Source organism: Python bivittatus, unplaced genomic scaffold (assembly GCF_059951505.1).
Source record: "Python bivittatus isolate LINGU-HERP-01145 unplaced genomic scaffold, Pbiv_v1 ctg000480_np1212, whole genome shotgun sequence".
NCBI lineage: Eukaryota > Metazoa > Chordata > Lepidosauria > Squamata > Pythonidae > Python > Python bivittatus.
The window spans coordinates 40834006-40855296 of NW_028277075.1; the positions used below are offsets into that span (position 1 = coordinate 40834006).

At 37.5% G+C, this 21291-nt stretch overlaps 1 protein-coding gene across 2 annotated transcripts in view; it reads left to right on the forward strand.

Annotated features, from left to right (window-relative positions):
• Positions 1-5314: 5314 nt before the first annotated feature.
• SLC1A2 (solute carrier family 1 member 2) overlaps positions 5315-21291 on the forward strand; it is a 33297-nt gene continuing 17320 nt past the window's right edge. Inside the window, exons 1-5 of one of the 2 annotated variants that reach the window (XM_007426420.2) lie at positions 5315-5450; positions 11891-12043; positions 13193-13443; positions 19295-19457; positions 20960-21086. In XM_007426420.2, the coding sequence (XP_007426482.1) occupies positions 5321-5450; positions 11891-12043; positions 13193-13443; positions 19295-19457; positions 20960-21086 (824 nt within the window). In that variant the 5' untranslated portion in view covers positions 5315-5320. The remainder of the gene's footprint in view (positions 5451-11890; positions 12044-13192; positions 13444-19294; positions 19458-20959; positions 21087-21291) is intronic. The other variant, XM_088145082.1, reaches the window with a different exon arrangement.

Genomic DNA, 21291 nt, shown 5'->3' on the forward strand with positions numbered 1-21291 from the left:
CCCCATTCATAGTGCTCTGGTCATTTGGGGATCAATTGTATGAAGGCAAATTATTTTCCCATCTCACCCCTGTCACTGAGGGCATGAGTTAGATCTCTCCTTTGTCTTCCTCTCTTTTCATCAGATCTTGGTGATACATGCAGAGAGGAGAGGACAAAAGGACAACGGAAAAAGAAATTAAGGTACTTATGTCCTCATAAGCTGATCAGATGAAAAACAAAACCCAAACACTTTCACTGTTATATAATGGTTTTATGTGCTCAGAGCTGGAACTTTGGGTCTCTTAGGAGGGATGCATTGCCTTACCCCTAAATTACAGCAGCGAAGCCCACGGACGGTAACAGTGCCTGCATTTCTCCACCGAGTAAGGGAAGCAAGAGGGTACAATTTGTGTGTTACAGTAGTAAGCTAAGCCAGTGCTTCTCAGCCTTTTGGATCTTCGATCCCAGCAATCACTTCATCAAAGAACCTGAGTCCTAATAACATAAAAACTAAATGTCCACTTTTTCATGAAGGATATGTTAGATATTCTGTTGTATTCATTAGTTATGGTTTATTTTGGACATTTTGAAAGTGCAATAATAGTGTTGGCAGTATTGCTACACCTGCATAATAAGCGAGAGCTAACTAGGGTTGCAGCAGTGTTTGCTGCTCTGGCAGCAGACATCTTTTAAGCCGAAGTACTGATGAGAGAGAGCTGATTAATGCAAAATATTATTTAGTTTGTTTTCTAAGCCCAGGCTTCTCAGAGGCTGCATCATTCTTAGACACTGAGAAATGTTTTGTTAAGGTACATAGTTCCTTGACCTTCACACACTTGATGGCATACTGATGGTTCATCTCCTTCTCAACTCTGCTTAGCTCTCTCATACAGTAGTCCTCACTTGATGACAATAATTGGGACCAGAATTTCCATCGCTAAGTGACACAGTCATAAAGCGCAACATCACATGACTATGCCACTTAGTGATGGAAATGCCAGCATTTCCAGTTGCCATCATTAAGTGAATCCCGCGATGTTGTTAAGCGCAATGTCACATGTTGCCATTTGCAACCTCCTGCTGGCTTCCCCATTGACTTTGCTTGTAGGAAGCTGGCAAAGAAGGTCACAAATGGCAATTGTGTGAATGTGGGATGCTGCAACCATCGTAAGTATGAGGTCCATCATAAGTACCACTTGTAATTTCGAATGGTCGCTGAATAAGTGGTTGTTAACTGAGAATCACATGTAGGCTTTTTGGGGAGGAGAGTCATGTCCTACTTAGACTACTTCTGCATACCACTGATTGCTTTGTAAAGAGGTAGAGATTGTCAGGTTCAGCCGGCACTGCACGCCTAGGAACTTGCCCAGCCGCGCTTTAGTCAATTTCACCGCTCGAGCGCTAGTGCAGAAAGAGGAAATGCGAAACCGCAAGCTAATGAATGGGCCACCTGGCGCCACTTCACTAATCTGGAGCGGATGCGTTGTGTTAACGCCAGAGGGCCGCGGGCGCTATAGACAAAGGAGAGAGCCCGGAATTGAGGAAGAGATCAGCGCGCGAGGGGATGCTCCCGGCTGTGCGCGCGACAGAAGCCCCAACGAAGGCAACGACCACGCCACAGGCAACAACAATCAAAGAAACAAGAGAACTGGGCTGAACCTGCCATTCCAGTAGAAGGGGGGGGGGATTACAGGGGGCAATCTGCAATCTAATTTGTAATATGTAACCTAGCAATGGGGCCGTGGGGGAATTGAGACAACTATAAAGGAGTAATGTAAATGTACCAAGCCAGTCCTGGCTTTGCTTGTGACTGCTATGTTACGCATGAGTAAACCTCTTTTGTGAACCACACGTGTCATGGGAGTTTCTCTTGTCGAACGGGGCAAACCTTACAGAGATATCTTTGCTTTCTGTAAGAAATCCCACTATAGTGAGGGTTCCCCAAAAGATCTGATGGAAATAGAAATCCATTGGAGTACTACTGCTATAAACTTTCATTTCATGTTTACCCTATATATGTAGAAATAAATAATATATCATAGAAAAGCTGCCAGATTCTGTAAAGACAATAGTCCTAGGCCCTATGAATGGAGAGAACCTATCTAAGATATTAATCAGTATTTAAAATGATCAGATGAATTAAAACTTTTCATCCCAAGAAATAAAATTAATTAATTAAAATGATAGGTCAAGACTTATTTCAGTACTTTGAATATTTTCGTAACTCCCATTTTGGGAGTCATTGATTTTAGTAGACCACAAAATTACAGTGACATAGGAAGCAGGGAGTAAGAAGGGGCTACTCAAATGCACATTTGGCTCCCAATGATAAAGAAACCCTGTACCCTGAGTAAATGCTGTTACCCTTGAAAGCTTACTTCACTTGCAACCTCCTGCCGGCTTCCCCATTGACTTTGCTTATAGGAAGCCGGCAAAGAAGTGTATGGCACCTTTTATTTCCCAAGTTTCAGTAAAGCCAAATAAGAAGACTTGAGATGAGGCTTTCAGCAGAGGTTTTATTGGCCAATGAAACCACCTGGATGGCTCAAGCAGTGTTGCCCAGAACCACACCTTGCAAAGCAAGCAACAAAGATTTTATAGGCATATTCAGATATTTCAGATAGTACATCCCCTCATATCCATACAAGGGAATTTTGGGATGACCCAGGGAAAAGTAAAGGTGGGCCTAAAGAGGTGAATCTAAGTTTAAATACCTAACTTCTTTGGAATTTAGGGCCTCTCTCCTTGCAACTTCTCTGCCTGGTACCGATCTAATTTATTGCTTCTAAGGAAATGGGATGGGGGACTGCTGTGCTCTCTTAGAAGGCAATCAGGCATTCAACAAAGGGATAAGGTGGGGGAAAGAAACGCTGTGCTCTTTACAAAGCAAGTTAATCCTTTGTAAATAAGATAGAGTGCACTATCACATGCATGTCCACACATTATGAGAGAGAGTAAAATTGTGTATCAAAACAATGCCCTTCAGAAGATTAGTCCAAGCTAATCAAATTATTTAATATTAAATAAGCAATGTTATTTTGTTGCAAATTCTGTTAGCGAAGTTAAAAGAGGATGATGTGGTGCTTGCTTAATTTCATTGAAGCATGTGGAGTCCTCGCTCTGAGATTGGCTGTTCATTTGAAGCATCATGCACATTTGTTTAGACTGAAGTTTTCCTGTGGAGAATCTGGAAGAGTCAAGATTCATTTTCCCTCTTTAATGACAGAGAAAGATTGTATGGATTTGGTTCGCACGCACAGAGTTTTATGTGCGAAACATTCTGAACTGATTCTCATGACGTATTAAGCCATCTCATAGTTGGCTTCATGTGTCATCCAAACTCAGCTTAGAGTGTAGTTAAAGGATATGTCTTAAATTGTATCTATGATTTGGTTTTAATTTGCTTACTTCAAGCATAGTCAGCATGTCCAAATTTGGATCAGTGGTTACTCTATAATGAAATAGTTCTCCTTCTCTAAGAAATATGGCCTTGATATCACTGTTTCTGTGCTCCCTTTCATGCTATGAAGCTATATAGGGCATATTTTTTTAATACCCACACCCACATACACCGAGAGGCTATAAATCCTGTAAGAATAAATGGCTCCTACTAGAAAAAAATATCTTGAATACTGGCTGCAGAGAAACCATTATCAGGAAAGGTTTAATAACTTTTATATATAACTTTAATAACTCTGGTTCTTCCAAGCCCTGGAGATCAGCTAAGAAAATTATTTTTTCTAGGTGGAAGAAAGTAGATGTTAAAGAGTGTATTCAAGAGGTGTGCTCTCTGTTGATATTTGAGATGTCCTTACAGTGGCGAAATGAGAAGATAGAGCATTGCATTCTGAAGAGTCTAGATTTCATATCACGTTAAAAGGCTGAGCTAGCTTCATATTAGTATTCCTCACTGGGACTTATTATATGCATCATTTTCCTTTCTGTTCTTTTTCAATTTATTATTACCATTTATATTGTATTGTACTATCATTATTGTATTTTTTAAATTTGTGTCTATTGCACTTATAAAATTTAAAAAATGAAAAGGCATTTGTATAGAAGTGCTGTTAATGAAGAAAACTTGATTTACAGATATCTCTAATAAAATTAATATTAGCATTATCACCTGAAGGAGGGCTGGTTGTAGCACTAGTCGGAATGAAACGGCTGCTTCAGTGTCATGAAAGGGCAGCAAATGTTCAGCTAATTTGCTTGTAGGTTCTATGTTTATAGTCTTGGGGTGGGAGAGAAGCTCCCTTTCCTGCTCTAGGAACCAAAATATCTTGGTTGGCCAGGGATAAGTGTCCCTTGACTTGCGGAATGAAGGGGGCACCATTTGTGACTTTACCTGCAAGGAGCAGAATGTTTGAGCTGGACCTGACATGAAATGCTATGTCTGGCATGCAAATTCAGTTCCCATTTTGAGGCTCATTAAAAAGTTTTGAAGCTCATTAATGAGTTTTTGCCCTCATTACTGTTTTGGGACAACAGCTGTTATGAAGCAGATGGCATTCAAACCGAGTGAAGAGAGAGAAAGAAAAAAGAAGGCTGTAGATCAGATTGTCAAGGAAACAGCTAAAGTGTTACTTTAGAGCCAGCCTCTGAATCCCTCATGCAGGAAGATTTTATCTTCAGTTATGATGGCTAAATTAAAACTGTTAGGAAGGTGGGAAAACTGAGAAAGAGAAGCATTGTGGACTGCACCAATCGTTGCAGTTTTGTTGTTGTTGTGTTGTTTTTTTAAACTATATTCTCTCCTCACCAATGTTAAGAAGGTACATCTTCGTGCCCTGTATATATTGCCTGCAGAGATCTGATAACAAGCAGAGGTTCAACATCTATCTCTCTGGGATATTTGAATCTGGATTTTACCATTGATCAGAGTGTTAGAGTCAACAGCCTATAAGGCCGTTTCTGACTCTGATTCTAGCTTTTCAACTGGCATTTCCAGTCATATTTCAATTAGCACTTAATTTCATCATATTATAGTCATTTCTAATTTCTTGATTTTCTTTTCCTTTTATTATGTTCTGTTGATTTCTTGTTTTGGATGACAGGGTTGTTAAATGTGTGAGTAGGACCACGATGTATATTTCTGTAGTTTTAGAAATCTAGTTTTGCTAGGCACATTATCTATTATTACCACTATACTACTACAACTTCCCTGCTGTTCTTGAAGGAGGAGACCTCCAACTGTAATTTCAGATCTTGCCAGTAATAGTGAGATCTCCTATTGTGCAACAGGGTAAATCAATTTCTTCCATTTTTTCTCAGTAGTATATCTTGCAGGTTTTCACATTACAATATCTTAATTTTATTTTTCTTCTAGTGCCAACAACATGCCAAAGCAGGTAGAAGTACGAATGCATGAAAGCCATATGAGTCCAGTGGAACTTCAGCCGAAGCACCTCTTTGTACGACTCTGGCTTTCACTCAGAAAAAATCTGCTCCTTTCACTTACTGTATTTGGTAAGTAAACCTGAGAAAGAATGTATTGGCTTAATTAATTTGTGGATTAATATACCATATTCTGGTATCTTAAGAAGTCTCCCTATCTGACCTCCACTCCTCCTTTTTCCCTTTTTCTTCACTATGCTTAGAACTCTACTCAAAACACTTGTGATGCCTCTCATATTCCAGCCCCATTAACAAAGGAGCACCTTTGTATTTCTCCAAAGGCAAAGAAACTTGTCGCATTCCAAATGTGTTGAATATGTTCATGGACAGGGCCAAGTGGTGATTATGGGAGTTGTAATGTGTGTCTCATTCATTCATTTATTGTGGATGCTTTTAGGCTACTTCAGTCATCTGACTCTTAGCAGCTTACAACAAATACATAACATTACAGTAACTGGCAAAGTGATTGTTTCAAGCTAATTTTATTTAACCAAAATCTGATCTTGTTGTGGATTTGCTGATTGGCCAATGGCCATATTACAACATGTTGTTGTAATCAGCAAATGCAGTAAATTAATATACCAAAATATAAATGCTTTCAAGATAAATCATGTTACAGTGATAAAAGGACAACTCCTTATATCATCAAAACAGCTAGATTCATCCCATGCTCAGGTACCTCTCCCATTCTCACCTTAGTCCCCAAAAGGACATTGGAAAAGGCAAGTTCTTAAAAGCTTCATCAGTATAAAAGTAATGATGCAGTTCTTATATGTAGTAGAAGAATGTTCCGTAGGAGAGGAGCTCCTAGAAAAAATAATTGCCTTACCACATCTCATGAAAGTGAGGATTCTCTGCAGGCACTGTATAATCATGCCTTGGGGAGGTAGATTCTATTTAGAGAAGGCAATCTCACCAATAGTCAGGCCCTGTGCTATGTAGTTTGAGTTAGACTGCTCTCAAAATGCCAGGTTCTGCAATCCAATTTGTTTACAGCTCCCCAAATTACCTTCCAAAGTTTAGAATAGGAGAGCAAGATTCAGCATGGTTCCGAGGTCACTGCTCAATATAATCAGGACAAAAAATGGGAGGAAAGCAATGACACTGGGAGAGTATATTTGCAGGACTGTTTATTACCAGTCAGTTGGGTATACCAACTGCACCCTTTCTTGGGAAGAAACAAATTAGCTACTGCCACTCACACATTAGTAACCTCATGCTTAGAGTACTAGGCAAAACTACCCTTGTGCTGGATCTGGAAGCTGCAGCTGATGCAGAATACAATGGCAAGGTTGCTGAACTGAGCACCTGGCCAAATAGATGTTACATCTCTGTTGGAACAACTACATTGGTTGCCAATTAGCTATGTGCCATGTTCAGGGTTTAGCTTAGCACCTAGTACTCTAAGTGTGAGGTTACTAGTGTGTGAGTGGCAGTAGCTAATTTATTTCTTCCCAAGAAAGGGTGCAGTTATTATACCCAACTGAGTCTGGTAATAAACCTTAAACAATCTGCGACCAGAATATCCAATTTACATATTACAATATTACAGACCTGGTTGATCACTCAGATCTTTAGGGAAAGTCCTACTGCATGTGCCTAGAGCCACAGACTGCCACCTTGCAGTTACTTAGGATTTTTTAAATTATTATTAGAATGTATACTTGATAACCCATTGTTAACGTCTTGTTGGCATATGTTGAAGACCCAGCTTCTACATAGGAATATTGGCAGAATGTTTTTTGCTTATACTTCCCCCCCTCTTTTTTATTGTATCTTTAATTTTTAATATATTGCTTTTCATTGTATATTTTCTGTTTTGCAAACCATGTGTATGTGTGAGTGTGGTTTGTATGTATGTACAGTATATGTGTGTGTGTGTGGTATGTATGTGTGTATATGTGTGTGTGTGTACACAAACACATATACACAGGTAGTCCTCATTTAGGAACCACAATTGGTTCCAGCAAAATGGTTGCTAAGCGACATGGTCACTAAGGAAGCCACATGACTGAGAGAGAGAGGGAAAGAGAGAGAGAAATGCTGTGAAGGTTGCTGGTTGCAATGGTTAAGCTCTCTCATGCAGCAACACCAGCATTACTGTTACTCCAGCGTGCGTTGTTAGGCACAGAAATTTGGTTGGAAAATTATTATTTTTTTACTACAGGTAGTCCTTGTTTAACAACCACTCATTCAGCAACCATTCAAAGTTACAATGGCACTGAACGAGTGGTACTTATGACCAGTCCTCGAAGTTCCAGCTATCCCAGCACACCCATAGTCACATGTTCATGATGTGGGTGCTTGGCAACCAGCTTGCACTTAATGATGGTTGCAGTGTCCTGCAGTCATGTGATTGCTATTTGCAACCTTCCCTGCTGGCTTCCCAGGAAATGTCGCAAGTCATTCTGGTAAGTCGCTCGCACCCTCCCCTGCCCAGCAGCAGGCACACCTGGCTGCGCCTTGCAGACCACTCACACACCCTCCCCTCAGCAGCAGCTGGCCTGCTGCATTTGTACCACACCTCGTGGGCTACTTGCACACCTTCCCTTCCCTACCCAGCCACAGCCACCCCTGGCCCCACCACGCTCACGCTGCACCTCACCTGCCTGCTGGCCTGCTTGCAAGCTGCCTGGGACTCATATAATGACCAACGATCCTCATTTTATGACAGCAACAGGGAGTGCTGGGATTGCTGTCGCTAAGCAATGCGGTCACATGATGTCGCGCTTTATGACCGCATCGCTTAGTGATGAAAATTCCAGTCCCAATTACCATAATTAACCAAGGACTACCTGTACCGTTTACTACTGTTTATTACCATCGTATTTGCAAATGATGACTAGCTGAGGCAGTTGCTAAATGAGGACTACTCGTACTGTATATAGATATAAATTGCAACAACATCAACAGCATACAGTTGTTCTGAAGATATGATCATAAATGACCCAAAATATAAATTATCACTATATAAATCACACTGTCAGCCATCAAATTTCATGAAGGTGCCAAGATCCATTACTTAGTTACTTAATTACTTTATTTATTTATTCAATGTATGTAGCAGCTCACTCAGCACACGATTCAGGATCAGATCACAACAATAAATTCCCTAAAACCACATAATAGAAAAGCATAAAAACAGAAACAGAGTCATATAAATATACATCACATTAGCAGAGGCTTCCTGCTTTTTCCCAGACACGTCAGCCGCTCCCTAAACATCAAAGACTACCTGGTTAATCTTCAAAAGGTAGAGTAATGGTCTGGATTGGGATGAGAGCTGGACACAAACTATTTTTCAAAATTCAGCACCAAATTTGGGACTGGAGCAATTGGGTGGATGATTTCTCCAAATTTCTTCAGGGGAAGGGGAAATTCTCCAATAATTTCTGAAGGGCAGGGCTCCTCCTCAGAAGTGAGAGTAGCATCACATGGGGGGGAAAAGGCTCAGTGGAAGGAACTTCTTTGGGATCTCTTTGGAATTTGTTTAAAGCATGAAATCCATAGGAGTCTGATAGCACCTTTTCAGACGAGGATATTTTATTAAAGGACATAGGATTTCATGAATTGTAGCTGATTAAAGCTTAATTCTTTTAATAAAATGTGTTCATCTGAAAAGATGCTACCAGACTTCTTTGGATTTTTGGCTACCATAGATTAACATGGCTCTCTCAGCCCAATGTCTACAATTACAAGTAGCAGGGACACTGCAGAATGCTGCAGGGATGATAATCCAATGAAGGAGAAGGATGTTCATACACACCCCTTGGCTATATTGTAACAAGAACATCAGCCATGAAAATTTCTCCAAAATTATCTCCTCTTTTGAGAAAACTTCTGAAGCAAATGCTCTTTCTTCCAACTGAATGAGAATTGCCAGGAAAAAAAAAAAACGCAGGAGAATTTCTGTGCCTGAAACTAATTTAAATCTTTGTGTCCTGATTTTGATTTCAAAGAATCATGCAGTCTAGCTTTCCCTCCTGAGGTGCCTTCCAGATATGTTGGGACCACAACTCCCAGAATTTCCTGCTGGCTATGAATTCCAGCTGTTCTTATCCCCAAACTTCTGGAAAGTAAGATATTGGAGAACCATCCACAGTGCAGTAATCTATGTTCAATAGCTTCTGTTTGAATGAAATATCTATCAATTCATAAGAAAAAAAAAGTCATGTATTTAATTTACTAGCACTGTGAAGGAAAAGAAAAGGAGGAAAGTTAGATGAGGAAGTGGAGACTCATGACCCATGTGTTTCCTGCCAAATGCTGATGCTTCTTAGCTCTCTCCTTTGCTGTGCGCTAGAGACTAGACCAAGCGATACAGTGATCTACTTTTCTCAGTTGCCTTCTGGGTATAGCAGCTTCCAAATATGGAATGGTTTTGACATTTTAGTATAGTTCATTGGCTTCATGCCCAGACTTACTAAAAAAAAAAAAATTACAGTACTGTGAGACGAAGAGCCAAATGCGTAGCCTTCACAAAGTCTGTCTTTATTCACTTCTGTGTGAATGGATAGCTGCACTGTTTGTTGAAAAAGCTATGCAAATACTTTTAATGTCTCTCTCCTGTTAAAGATTTTGAAACTGAGCTTATTTTGACATGGGCATTTGGCTCTGATTGACTGTTGCGAGATGATTGAAAGCCTTTCCCAAGTTGATCTACCAACAAGTATGCTTAGTTACAATAAAGGACAGAACATCACTCAGGGGTTTCATTGCAGCAGTTGCTGCATGTTAAGCCAAAGGAAGAAAGATTGCAGGTGCAAAATCCTTTTTTTTTTATAGTGTGCTTCCAGAACTTCTTTTTTCTTTTTTAATATGACTAATCATGACAGCCAAGTGACAAGGGTATATAAGTCACCCCATTTTTTTCTTTTTCCACAAAGAGACAGCTAACATATTTGCATTTAGTTATTAATGGGAAATACTGTTTCTGTATGTTTCACCTGTTTCCAACCATGTGTGTTTGTCAGCCTTTTGAGGTAGGGCTGGTCAAGAAACTGGCACAGTAAGAATTTCAGGAATGCTGTTTACTGGAATCACTGCCCCCCTTTTAAGGATAAGAAAATCAAGGCAGGGCTGTTCTGAGTCTGTTTCTCACACTTTCTACTTTCCCAGGCCTGAGCAACTGTTCTCTTTCTCCTTCCTCTGTCTCAAGGCCAGAGCTAAATTCCTCTAGAGTGTTTCATTCATATATTACACGTTTACACATCTGGTCTGTGCACTTTTAAGCAACTTTTCCAATACCTCACCATGTTTGAAGAGAAAGGGGAGGGGGAGAGAGAGATCTCCACAATGGATTGAATCAATTCCTTTACTTATTCAGTCATGTGGATCGGAGCAAGTAAGATTTATCAGTGTCTTGTTGCAAAGAGATTATTTACTTAATAATTCTTCCTTACTTTATATTCAAGGCAGACATAAAATATTGTTATGAGTGAGTCTCACCCTTTCATGTACTGAGAAATTTCAGGGCTCCCAGTGCTTATACAGGGTTAGATTTCTTTAAGGGACAGTAGGCTTAAGACCTTCCTGTGATTTAAGGTTTATTTTTAGATAGATAGATAGATAGATAGATAGATAGATAGATAGATAGATAGATAGATAGATAGATAGGGCATAGCATATGAGTTCACAACTCCAACATTCCAATAGATTTCTGTTTCCCAACATATTTCTGATGGACTGACTATACTCTGCGGAAAAGTTAGATCTCAGGCTCCCTTTTCAGACCTGCATCCAGCACAATCTGACAAAATTCCAGGTTCAGCTTCTGGGTTTCTAAGTAAGGGAGGAAAACTGTCTTTTAAAATAGATTGCAACCATTTCTTGAGAGAATCTGCCAGTCAGCTAATTTACACAATGGTTAGCAATCTGCCTAATATGTTTGTCCATTGTAGGATACCTTTTCACAACCACAGGAGCCAAGGATTAGGATGAAAATATAAAGTCTATTAGACCAACCTTGAAATGTTTATGCTGAAATGTTGTAATACCTACCACAAGTTCCTTTAAAAAGCATTAATTAGTAAACAACCCCTAACTCTCAACGATTGAAAATGCTGATAGCAGGGTTGCATCATTCTGGTTCATATGGTGAGCAATAGATTTCATTATCAAATTGCCAGCAGCAGACTTCAGTTAGAAAACACCTTAAGTGGCTGTGACCAATTACCACTGCCTTTCCTGGTGGTAAGTGGCATTATATCTCTGGAAGCACCCCAAGCTGTCTGAGCACCAATGTTCAACTCACCCACCTTCCCAGTATCAGAAAAGTAGATTGGGCAAGGGATAAGTTTTCATATCTTGCTGAGCTTATCACTAAGGCACCAATCTTATTATGGAAAGCTGATTTAACAAAATTGGGAGCTGATTATGGGTTTTGGTATCCCTTGTTGGAAAACTGCATTTAGCCAAGATGATTCTACAAAATGATGGATAAAGACTTATATAATTATTCAGATTATTTTCCCTTAAACCAACCTTTCCATTATGTGTTTTGGTACAATCAGGTGTCATTATGGGGGCATTATGTGGAATGCTCCTTCGCATGGCAGCTCCTATTAATCCCGATGTCGTCATGTTGATAGCCTTCCCAGGAGATATTTTGATGCGGATGTTGAAAATGTTGATCCTCCCTTTAATTATCTCAAGTTTAATCACAGGTGAGATATATTATGAACAATTGGAATCACATATGCTGTGATAAATAAAGCCCTATAGGATCATGCTGGCAGCTCTTCAGGATTTAATAATTTTTCCCTACAATTCAGTACTAGCATATCCCTGGTGTGGAAATTAATAATGCTAATCAAGTACTTTATACTTGTGTTTATAAAAATGGATGACACTGGTTCTAATGAACTTTGCTTTCTAGAACTGTGAGTCAGTGAATGGCAATTCATTAATAAGCTAAAATAGGATGTTACAGTTATAACTGTTAATTTTTTAGTACTATTCAGTGATGTTATTTCCCCACTCCCAAACACAGAGATTCCTTTTGAATTCAGTTATGGATGGCTCTTATGACACAGAACTATAGTGAAATTGCCTCTATTAACTTGAGATTATAGGAGGGCATTGTAACCTCAGGAGGACTACCGTATTTGGGCTACAAACATCTGGACGTCCACTGGATAGGAGCAAAGAGTTTGCATTTTCTATGTCTCTTTGTTGGTATCTAGTGATCATCTGAATGTTTGCAGCCCAGATATGGTAGTCCTACTTCAGGGCTACGATCAGACAAAGGATCTTGAATGGAAAATAGCTTATTGTAGAAAAAGAAGCTGTGTGAAGCAATGCTCTAAGTATATCTAAACTACAGAATTTAAGTCCACAGACCTGTAGACATTTATTCAGAAGTAATTCTCACTAAATGCAGTGAGACTGATTTCTGATGAATATACATAGGATTATTGGAAGCCATGGAGGATCAATGACTATTCATTTAATTTAACTGATCTATGTATATGTTCATCAATATACATCAATCAATTAAGATACCCTAGAAAGAGATTTACAGGTATCTAAAATGAATTATTGTATATATTTATCCATTATATTTTCCATGGAAAGTCTATATATGGCTTTCTGTTTCAAAATCATATATAGAAAAAAATAAGAAAATATATACCATTATAACATTGCTTGTAAAATATAAGACCAAAGAAAATGGCCAAAATCCAGCAATAAGAGGGAATATTTATTTGCAAAATGTTAAACATGAGAAGCAAGCTTAGTCATTATGCAGGATCTCAGTAATCAAGAAGATACCATTTGCGCATGAATTCTTCCCAATTCATTTCTTTTTACAGGGCTGTCTGGCCTGGATGCTAAGGCCAGTGGTCGATTAGGGACGAGAGCTATGGTTTACTATATGTCTACAACAATCATTGCTGCTGTCCTTGGAGTGATCTTGGTGTTAGCCATTCATCCTGGCAATCCAAAACTGAAGAAGCAGTTGGGTGAAGGAAAGAAGAATGATGAAGTATCAAGCCTTGATGCTTTCTTGGATCTTATTCGAAACTTGTTCCCTGAAAACCTTGTGCAAGCATGTTTTCAACAGGTGAATGCTAGCTGTGTTTCATACAGGAATATGCATGAAAACTATGAAAATAACCTTAAATGAAATAAGTAAAGCATAGAATCATCACTGCAAATACCATTTGTTTTTACCAATTTGATACCTTTATACTTAAAACATACCTTAATGATAACTGGCAAAGCTTCTGTTTGAACCTTTATTGGATGAGCTGCTCAGTCTGCAAAAATCATCTTTTTTTATTTATCCCTTCATTTCTGGTGAAAGCCGTTCAATTTCCTCTGGATTTTAATTAGTTTTATCTCCATGGGACCTTAAAAATCTGGACTAATTAGAGCCTACTATTTGGGTAAAAAATAAGGAAATACTTTAAACCACTGTGCTGGATACTTAGTTCATTAAAAGATTCTCTCTCAGGGGACATGAACACATTTGCCCAGTCTAATTGCAGTTAATACTCAAACTGCTTAACTTTGACATACTGTACATTTGATTCCATAAGAACATATACTTTTTCTGTTTTTAATCAGGAATTGGGATACCTTATAGTTCTTTGAACAATGATATTTGCAAAATCGGAAACATTAGTCTATTTATTTCAGTATACTTCAGGCTGTAGCTGTAGCTACTTTTTCATGAGCAAAGTATATTAATATGATTTTCTAAAGGTTATATGAACTGGCCTTTTGTTATATATGCTTTGTGCCCTACTCATCAGGAGATGCCCTTGGGTTTTTCCCTCCCACTCCTCAAGCTAATTTGTTTAGCAGTTACATGAATTATTTTGTAATGAAGTAGACAAGACCCATTGCCAACCCTTTTTTTCATGTTTTCCTAAAGGCGTCATTTAAAGAATTAAAACAGTATGTTATCTGACTTTGTAGCTCTAAGCTATACTGTCTGCCAACAGGGTAGGGAAGGGGCAGAACCATCAAGACACACAAACACAGGCAGGGGTATCAAAGTCAAGATGACAGCTGCAATGGGGCAATCGAAACTCCGCCTGGTTTTTATGTGTGTCGCACATAAAAAGCAATATTTTTCCCTTCCAGTACATTATATTTTATTGGAAGCTGAAAAAGGGGGACTAACAGGCTGAGCGGGAAGTTAAATATCAATGACACACGTTTCTTTTCTCATTTTTGAGTGATTATAATATTCAGGAGCATGATTTTCATATTCACAGTATCACCCAAAAAAGAATTACAGGAAAAGAGTAGAAGGAGTATGCATTTGAAATGCTAAACTGGTCTCTCCCTTTTCAGCTCATTGTATGTGACACAAAGTGACTCAACCATTTGGCTGCTGAAAAGCTGCATAATAAGATAATAGGCTGAGTGGGAAGTAAGACAAGCTGCTCCTTATACTGTATTAGCATTATCGCTCCTTTTTTAATTCTCTCGCTAGTCATAATGTTACATTATTCTTCCAAACAGTTCATTTCAACTGTTTCACTGCTTCACTGTTTTTCAGATTCCTTTTATTGATATTTTAACCCACCAGCATCTGAGCTTTGATGGATGGATTTGTATTCACACAGTCAATTCTCTAAGCATCAAACAATTTAAATTAAAGCAATAAATGAATTACATAAATTACATAAACCCTTAACAGTCATAACAATTAATGACAATAATGCAGAAAGCAAAACAAATCCAACCAAAAAAGAATGTGAGTCAATCCAAGAAAAGCTACCACATATAAGGCACTGCAAGTAGTTAAAATAGGAGACAAAAAAGTTATTTTGATTTGCATGACATAAAATAACCAATATTTCAAAACTGTAGAGGAACAGAAACTGGTATTAGAAAGAAAGCTAATTAAATTTTTGAGTAGGGAAGTATTCAGTAACGGCACTACAAAGAAAGTTCTCCTTTGCTCTGTTAAATGCTGTTGAGGGTTTTGAATGAGGGGGCATATGGAGAAAATGTTCAAAGGTCAATTCAAGACACACAAATAGCCACATGTGTGAGTGTCCTTCATCATAGTTGTGTATTTGAGCAGGTGCCATTTAGATACAGATCATTCCACCACCACTCCTCCCCCCATGTTTCCAACCAGATCTGCTGGTGATTTAGAAGTATCTTTGGATCTAGACCTGAGTTATCTTTACTAAACATTATCCACAACCAAAATCTGAAATAGTTTATTCCAATACCTTGCCAGACTATAAGTATCTATAGTCTATAAGACTATAAATTACTTAAAAGTTAGCCCTATCTAATTGTTTTCAGTGGAGTAAATAATAATAAGGAATATTGTAGCAACTCACTGTTGCATTTTGATCTCCATTCAGCTCTACAATTTTAACAGTTTAAAGATTACAGAAGCAAAATCATTTGCAATGAATATCATATTAATACACCTTTCTGTAATGGTTACTATATTAACTTGCTTACCTCTTTTATTATATGTTTTAAATGGACATACTTTTCTTGATCTGTTTCCTATTTGTAAAGGTGTAATCCAGTCTTTGTATCAGCAGACAACAGCATCTGTCAGGGCCTGGAAGCTAAGCAAGGTGGCTTGGGTTATTATTTGGATGGGAGACCTTCAGGGAATATCAGAGTTGTAGGCTAGAGTGGGAAATTGAAAGGCAATCTAAAAGAAGGCAGCAGTAAGCCACTTATGTACTGTTATCAGGAAAATGGCATGGTTGGATCCCCGGGGAAGAAACGGCAAACTGAAGATGGTTTCGCTTTCAGCGGAGCCAACAACTGCAGCAGAATGAGGAGCCAATGAATGGATCGGCCCCTCGAAATTCCTCCCTGGACAAAGGGGAGGACTTGGGATCACCCACAGGGCTCCTTACAGAGGCTCCCCATGACGAGACTGTAAAACTAGTCTCTGGCGGGTTTTAGAGCTCTGGGAGCTGGGAGAGTCAGCTTGCCCAAGCTGCAGTTCGAGCCTTCAAAGAGACACTGGGTTCACCCATTTCCTTTCTTAATCACTTCTGAAAATGGCTTGTAAATTGCTTTTTGGATACCAAGAATCTTCAGAAAGACAAGTTTTATTTCACTGGGTGATTTTCCTTCAATCCTGAACAAAAGAAGTTTCATGTAAGTTTAAGAACTTAACAATTTTTTTATTTGGAAATAAGCAGCAAAAGAGTGATTAGAACATTGATTTTGGAAAGTTATAAATGAACTAAGAAGCTAGATTGACTGGAAATAAGATCTGGAAATTAACTATAAGAATTCTTCCTGTGGTTTGTTTAAAATCGTATTAAAAATATATGAAGATCTTGAAGTTAAGTGTAAAAAATCTTTCCATGAGAAAATGGTGTGGATTAGAGAAAAACATGATAAAAGGAGATTTGAAGTCTGGTTAGTAGAGGCAACCAGAAAGAACTAAAGATTACAATTAAAGGAGAAGATCCACTAATACAGAATGGAGAAAAGTATTTTAACTCTGGAAGATTTCAAGGATATTTGGCAACAGTGTACTCAGAGCTTTCTCTTAAGATTATCTGATACTATTAAAATGGGTTTTAAAGAGGAGATAGAAGAGGATACAATTGAGAATCAGGCTGTTTTGGATATGATTTAAAAATAATAGAATACAAGAATGATATTGACAAAGATGCTACCCAGGACTTACAAATGAAACTGGCTGATGTTTTAATAGCTAAAAGGGACAGACAAATAATAAATCAGAAGAGTGACTTAGATGTGTGGATTTCAACTCTTCTGAGTGACTTGGACAACTTCCTTATTTTGGACTTAAAAAGAGATGTGTTACACTTTCGAAGGAGTTTTTGAGAAAAGATAGAGAGTGGAAAGAAATCAGCTTTTGGGACATTACTTAAAAGGAATATCAAGGCTTTTAACATCAAAAAGAAGGATTGTAAAGCCAATTTGTTCAATCAGGATTAAAATATATGATGCTTTTTCTACTAGTTGTTTTTAATGAATTTTTCTTGACCAAGACTGAATAACAAGGTCTTAAAGATTTGCTATTAGATAAGATATGGGAGAAGAGATTTTTTTTGTTGTATGATTAGAGAAAACATGGGTTATGATGTTAAAATTGAAAGGAAGTGTTAAATTTGTCAAGGAATTTCACAGAGGAGATGAAGAGAAAATGATAAGAAATTAATTTGTGGGATATTATTTGAAGGGTTTAAAGATTAAGATTTTGTGGTAGCTCTTGATGAATTTTTTTTTATTAAGATTAAACAAGCTTTTGTAGGTTTGCTTATAGATATAAGATAAAATATGGGAAGAAGATATTTTGTTGGTGTATTTTTAGAGAAAATAATAAGTTACTGTGGAAAGGAAAGGAAAGGAAAGGAAAGGAAAGGAAAGGAAAGGAAAGGAAAGGAAAGGGATTTACTTGTTTAAATTTATATTATATTATATTATATTATATTATATTATATTATATTATATTATATTATATATATTTATTTCTGGTACCTCTTAATGGACTTTTGCTGATTAAGATTGAATGATGAGGTTTTGTTATTTACTAATAGATAAAAGATGAGATACAGGATGAGAAGATCTTTGGTTGAAAAGTTAGAGAAGGTGATAAGTCACTGACATTGTTTGTACTTGTCTTGATGAAGGAAGAAGTCATTTCTTTATATATTCTTTTCCCTTTATATATTTTTTCTTTTTCCTCCCCCTTTTTTCTTCTTCTTTTCCCTTTGCACGTTTTATTCTTTTTTTTCTTTTTATATTTTTCTTAGTTTGTATTAGATTTTTATCACTGTATTTTTAAACTTTAATAAAAATTATTATTAAAAACAAAAAGGAAAATGGCATGGTTATGCCCATGCAGTCATCAGGATTCAGAGGCTGCCTTTTCTCTTTCAGTTTGACCATACTTGTAATTTTAACTCTACTTAAGAAAAACTCAGGGCTTTTTCAGTAATAAGAGGTAAATCAGTGTGGCAGTCTTCAGAAGCCCTCAAATGTTATGTTCTTATTTATAACGTCTGTAAGAAGAACTGCCATTTATCATCATGAATTGTATAAACAGTATCTAGAGATTTTTGGAGCTTCTTGAAAAGTAATGGGGACCTTGAATGCAGATGTACCTTACTTTATTAGTTGAGATAAAGGGACTGTAAGCTGTGCCAGTGTCTGTAAACTGAATGTTGTCCTATAACTTTCAAGGAGTTCTAGGTAGTAAGCTAGAATTTGGGATATAAAATGTATGGTTAATGTAAACAGTACATTCAAGATGTTACCAACATTTCAGGGAAGAGAAAAGAACTGCTACACAATAGCTCTATCCCCTCTTTGTGCTTACTACTCTCCTGGTATACAGGGCACACTTCTAGAGATCTTCAACCAGCGGAAGTTCTTCCATATGATGAAGGGCCCAGAAAATAAGGGTTGGACATTTTTGGAAAGCTTCTCTGAATAGAACCTCCATGCATGTACTAATACAAGTATATATTAGTTATAAAAATCTTGTCACCTTTAATTTTTAAAAAACTTTTAATATAAATTGAAAATATTGGTCCTTTTATTCTGCAAACTATCCAAATTACTTTTTGTGGGGTGATGTTCCCATAAACAAATATGGAAGTGGTTGTTCTTTTACTTGGATTTGCTTCCACATAATCCCAACCTGATTTGGGACTATTGAAACTAAGAAAACTATTGTTTTCTTCTAAAGAAATATCTCCAACTGTGGCTATCAGAAGAAATCAAAGATTTATTTCATTCAATTTTCTAGACCTCACCATAAAGCAGTTGTATATAAGTATCTTTAAAAATCTGTGTATGGAACAGACAGTGATGTTTTGCAAGGGCAGATGCCAGAATATATTTTGAGAGTAAGCCCAAGCATGAAGTTTGAAAAACAATATCTAAAAGGCAATTTTCCAGTTGCATTTTCATTCTGCATTTTATTCTTTCAGATTCAAACTGTTACCAAAAATGTGCTCATCCCACAAGAAGTAGAAGAACCATCTAATGTTACAGATTCCATCTTTACCATCATGAATGAAACAGAAGCTACTGCAGAGCCTCAGTTTGTTGTTAAGAAAGGCCTTGAGTTTAAGGATGGAATGAATGTCTTAGGTATTCTCTCTCTCTCTCTTCAGACACCTACTAAATTCATTGCATAGACATGTTCTGTCATTCAAAACACTGAGGTTCTTTGTTTATAAACCTAATAGATTCTTGATCTAATTCAGTGTAGTTTGTCTTATGCCAGTTTGAATCTAGGCAGATTAGATTAAACTTGAAGCTTCCTTCAAGTTTGCAGCTCATTCTCTGAAGGAAGCACATTGGTTTCACTTAATCCTTCATAACATTTCCAACTGCATCTGAACAGTTGTAGCTACAGGTACCTCATGCTAGTTACCAGTGGAGATGTATAGAGGAAAGGACAATCTATTCATTGCTCTAAATTAGTTTTGCATTTATAAGTGTGCAGTTAAACTGAGGTTGGACTTCTAATGTTATTTTTATATCAGAATATCAGCACTGATGCCATTTCTGTAAATATATTCAGGCACATTGTACAGGAATTGCTGCTGAGAAGTAACAGTGTTGAATAATAGCGGACAGCTATCAGCTGGTAGTAAAGGGAAGCATTGCAGAGGGAGCACCCAGGGTCCTTCTGAACTGAGTAAATCGCACAAATGAATTAACGAGAAGATATTTGAATCAAAACTACATTTAATGTGTTGTTTTTGAGAAGTGTATCATACATATCTTGATGCATTTATTAAAGGTCAGGTAATGTAAAACCCTGCCAGGGGAAGTCTGAGTAGGCCAAATCTTGCCTTTGTTCTCCAGTAATTTTTGCACAGATCTCTTTTTTGTAACTAGCAGTCTCTTTTGAGAGGTAAAGCTGATGTTTTTAAGAAGAGTCAAGCTGCTGATTGGATGAGTGGGTTGCTGACATCAGAAATAGAATGCTAGTCAAGGAATGCTTTGAGATGAAGTGCTCTTACCACTATCCATCAAAAGGCATTGTGTAGTTATTCTGTCTTTCCATTATTAACAGATTTTGTCTTATCTAAGAAGAAAAAAAGACAAAATTATTGTGGAGAACATATAGAAATATTCCAAATGGAAGATAACAAAGCCTGGATTCTCTACAAAATTCTGCAAATTAAAAGTTCATCTAAAAAAACACATTACCTAAGAGGAAAGCAAGGGAATAATAACAGTTGCTGAAACCCGTATGAGCTTTCATGCAAGGGAAACCGACCATCTGAATCTCCTTTATGACCCAAGAAAGCCTCTCATGAGGGTCAAGGAATGTTCAAGAAAGACCAGGGATTTAGGGAATGAGGGAATTACAATGATAGAGCAAAATCAAAAGAAATCCTACTTGTTAGAGAGATCCCTATTTTGTTTTTTTCCCTAATTATCCTCTCTCATTGCACACACACACACACACACACCCCACTAAATCCCAGATTTTTCTCAACAGTAAAAAGAGGTTGAAGAGAATGGAGAATTCCCCTTTCATATATATTGCTTTGGATGAACCCCAGAATATTTCAGCAAATTTCATAATTCTAAGAAAGTTTTCATAAAAGAGTCTCACTGTAGTATTCTTTCAACAGGCCTCATTGGGTTTTTCATTGCTTTTGGTATTGCAATGGGCAAGATGGGAGATCAAGCCAAGATGATGGTGGATTTCTTCAATATCTTGAATGAGATTGTAATGAAGTTAGTCATTATGATCATGTGGTAAGTCATCGTCCACTGAATACTCCAAACCCTGTTCTATCTTGGATATCATTTGGAATTTTATCAGTAATAATATAAAGAGAGCCTTGTTGGATCAGGTCAAAAGTATATATAATCCAGCAGTCTGGACTACAAATGTATTCAGGAATTTCACAAGAAGGACGTGATGATGATAACATCTTCCATTCTTGCTTTCTAGCTAATG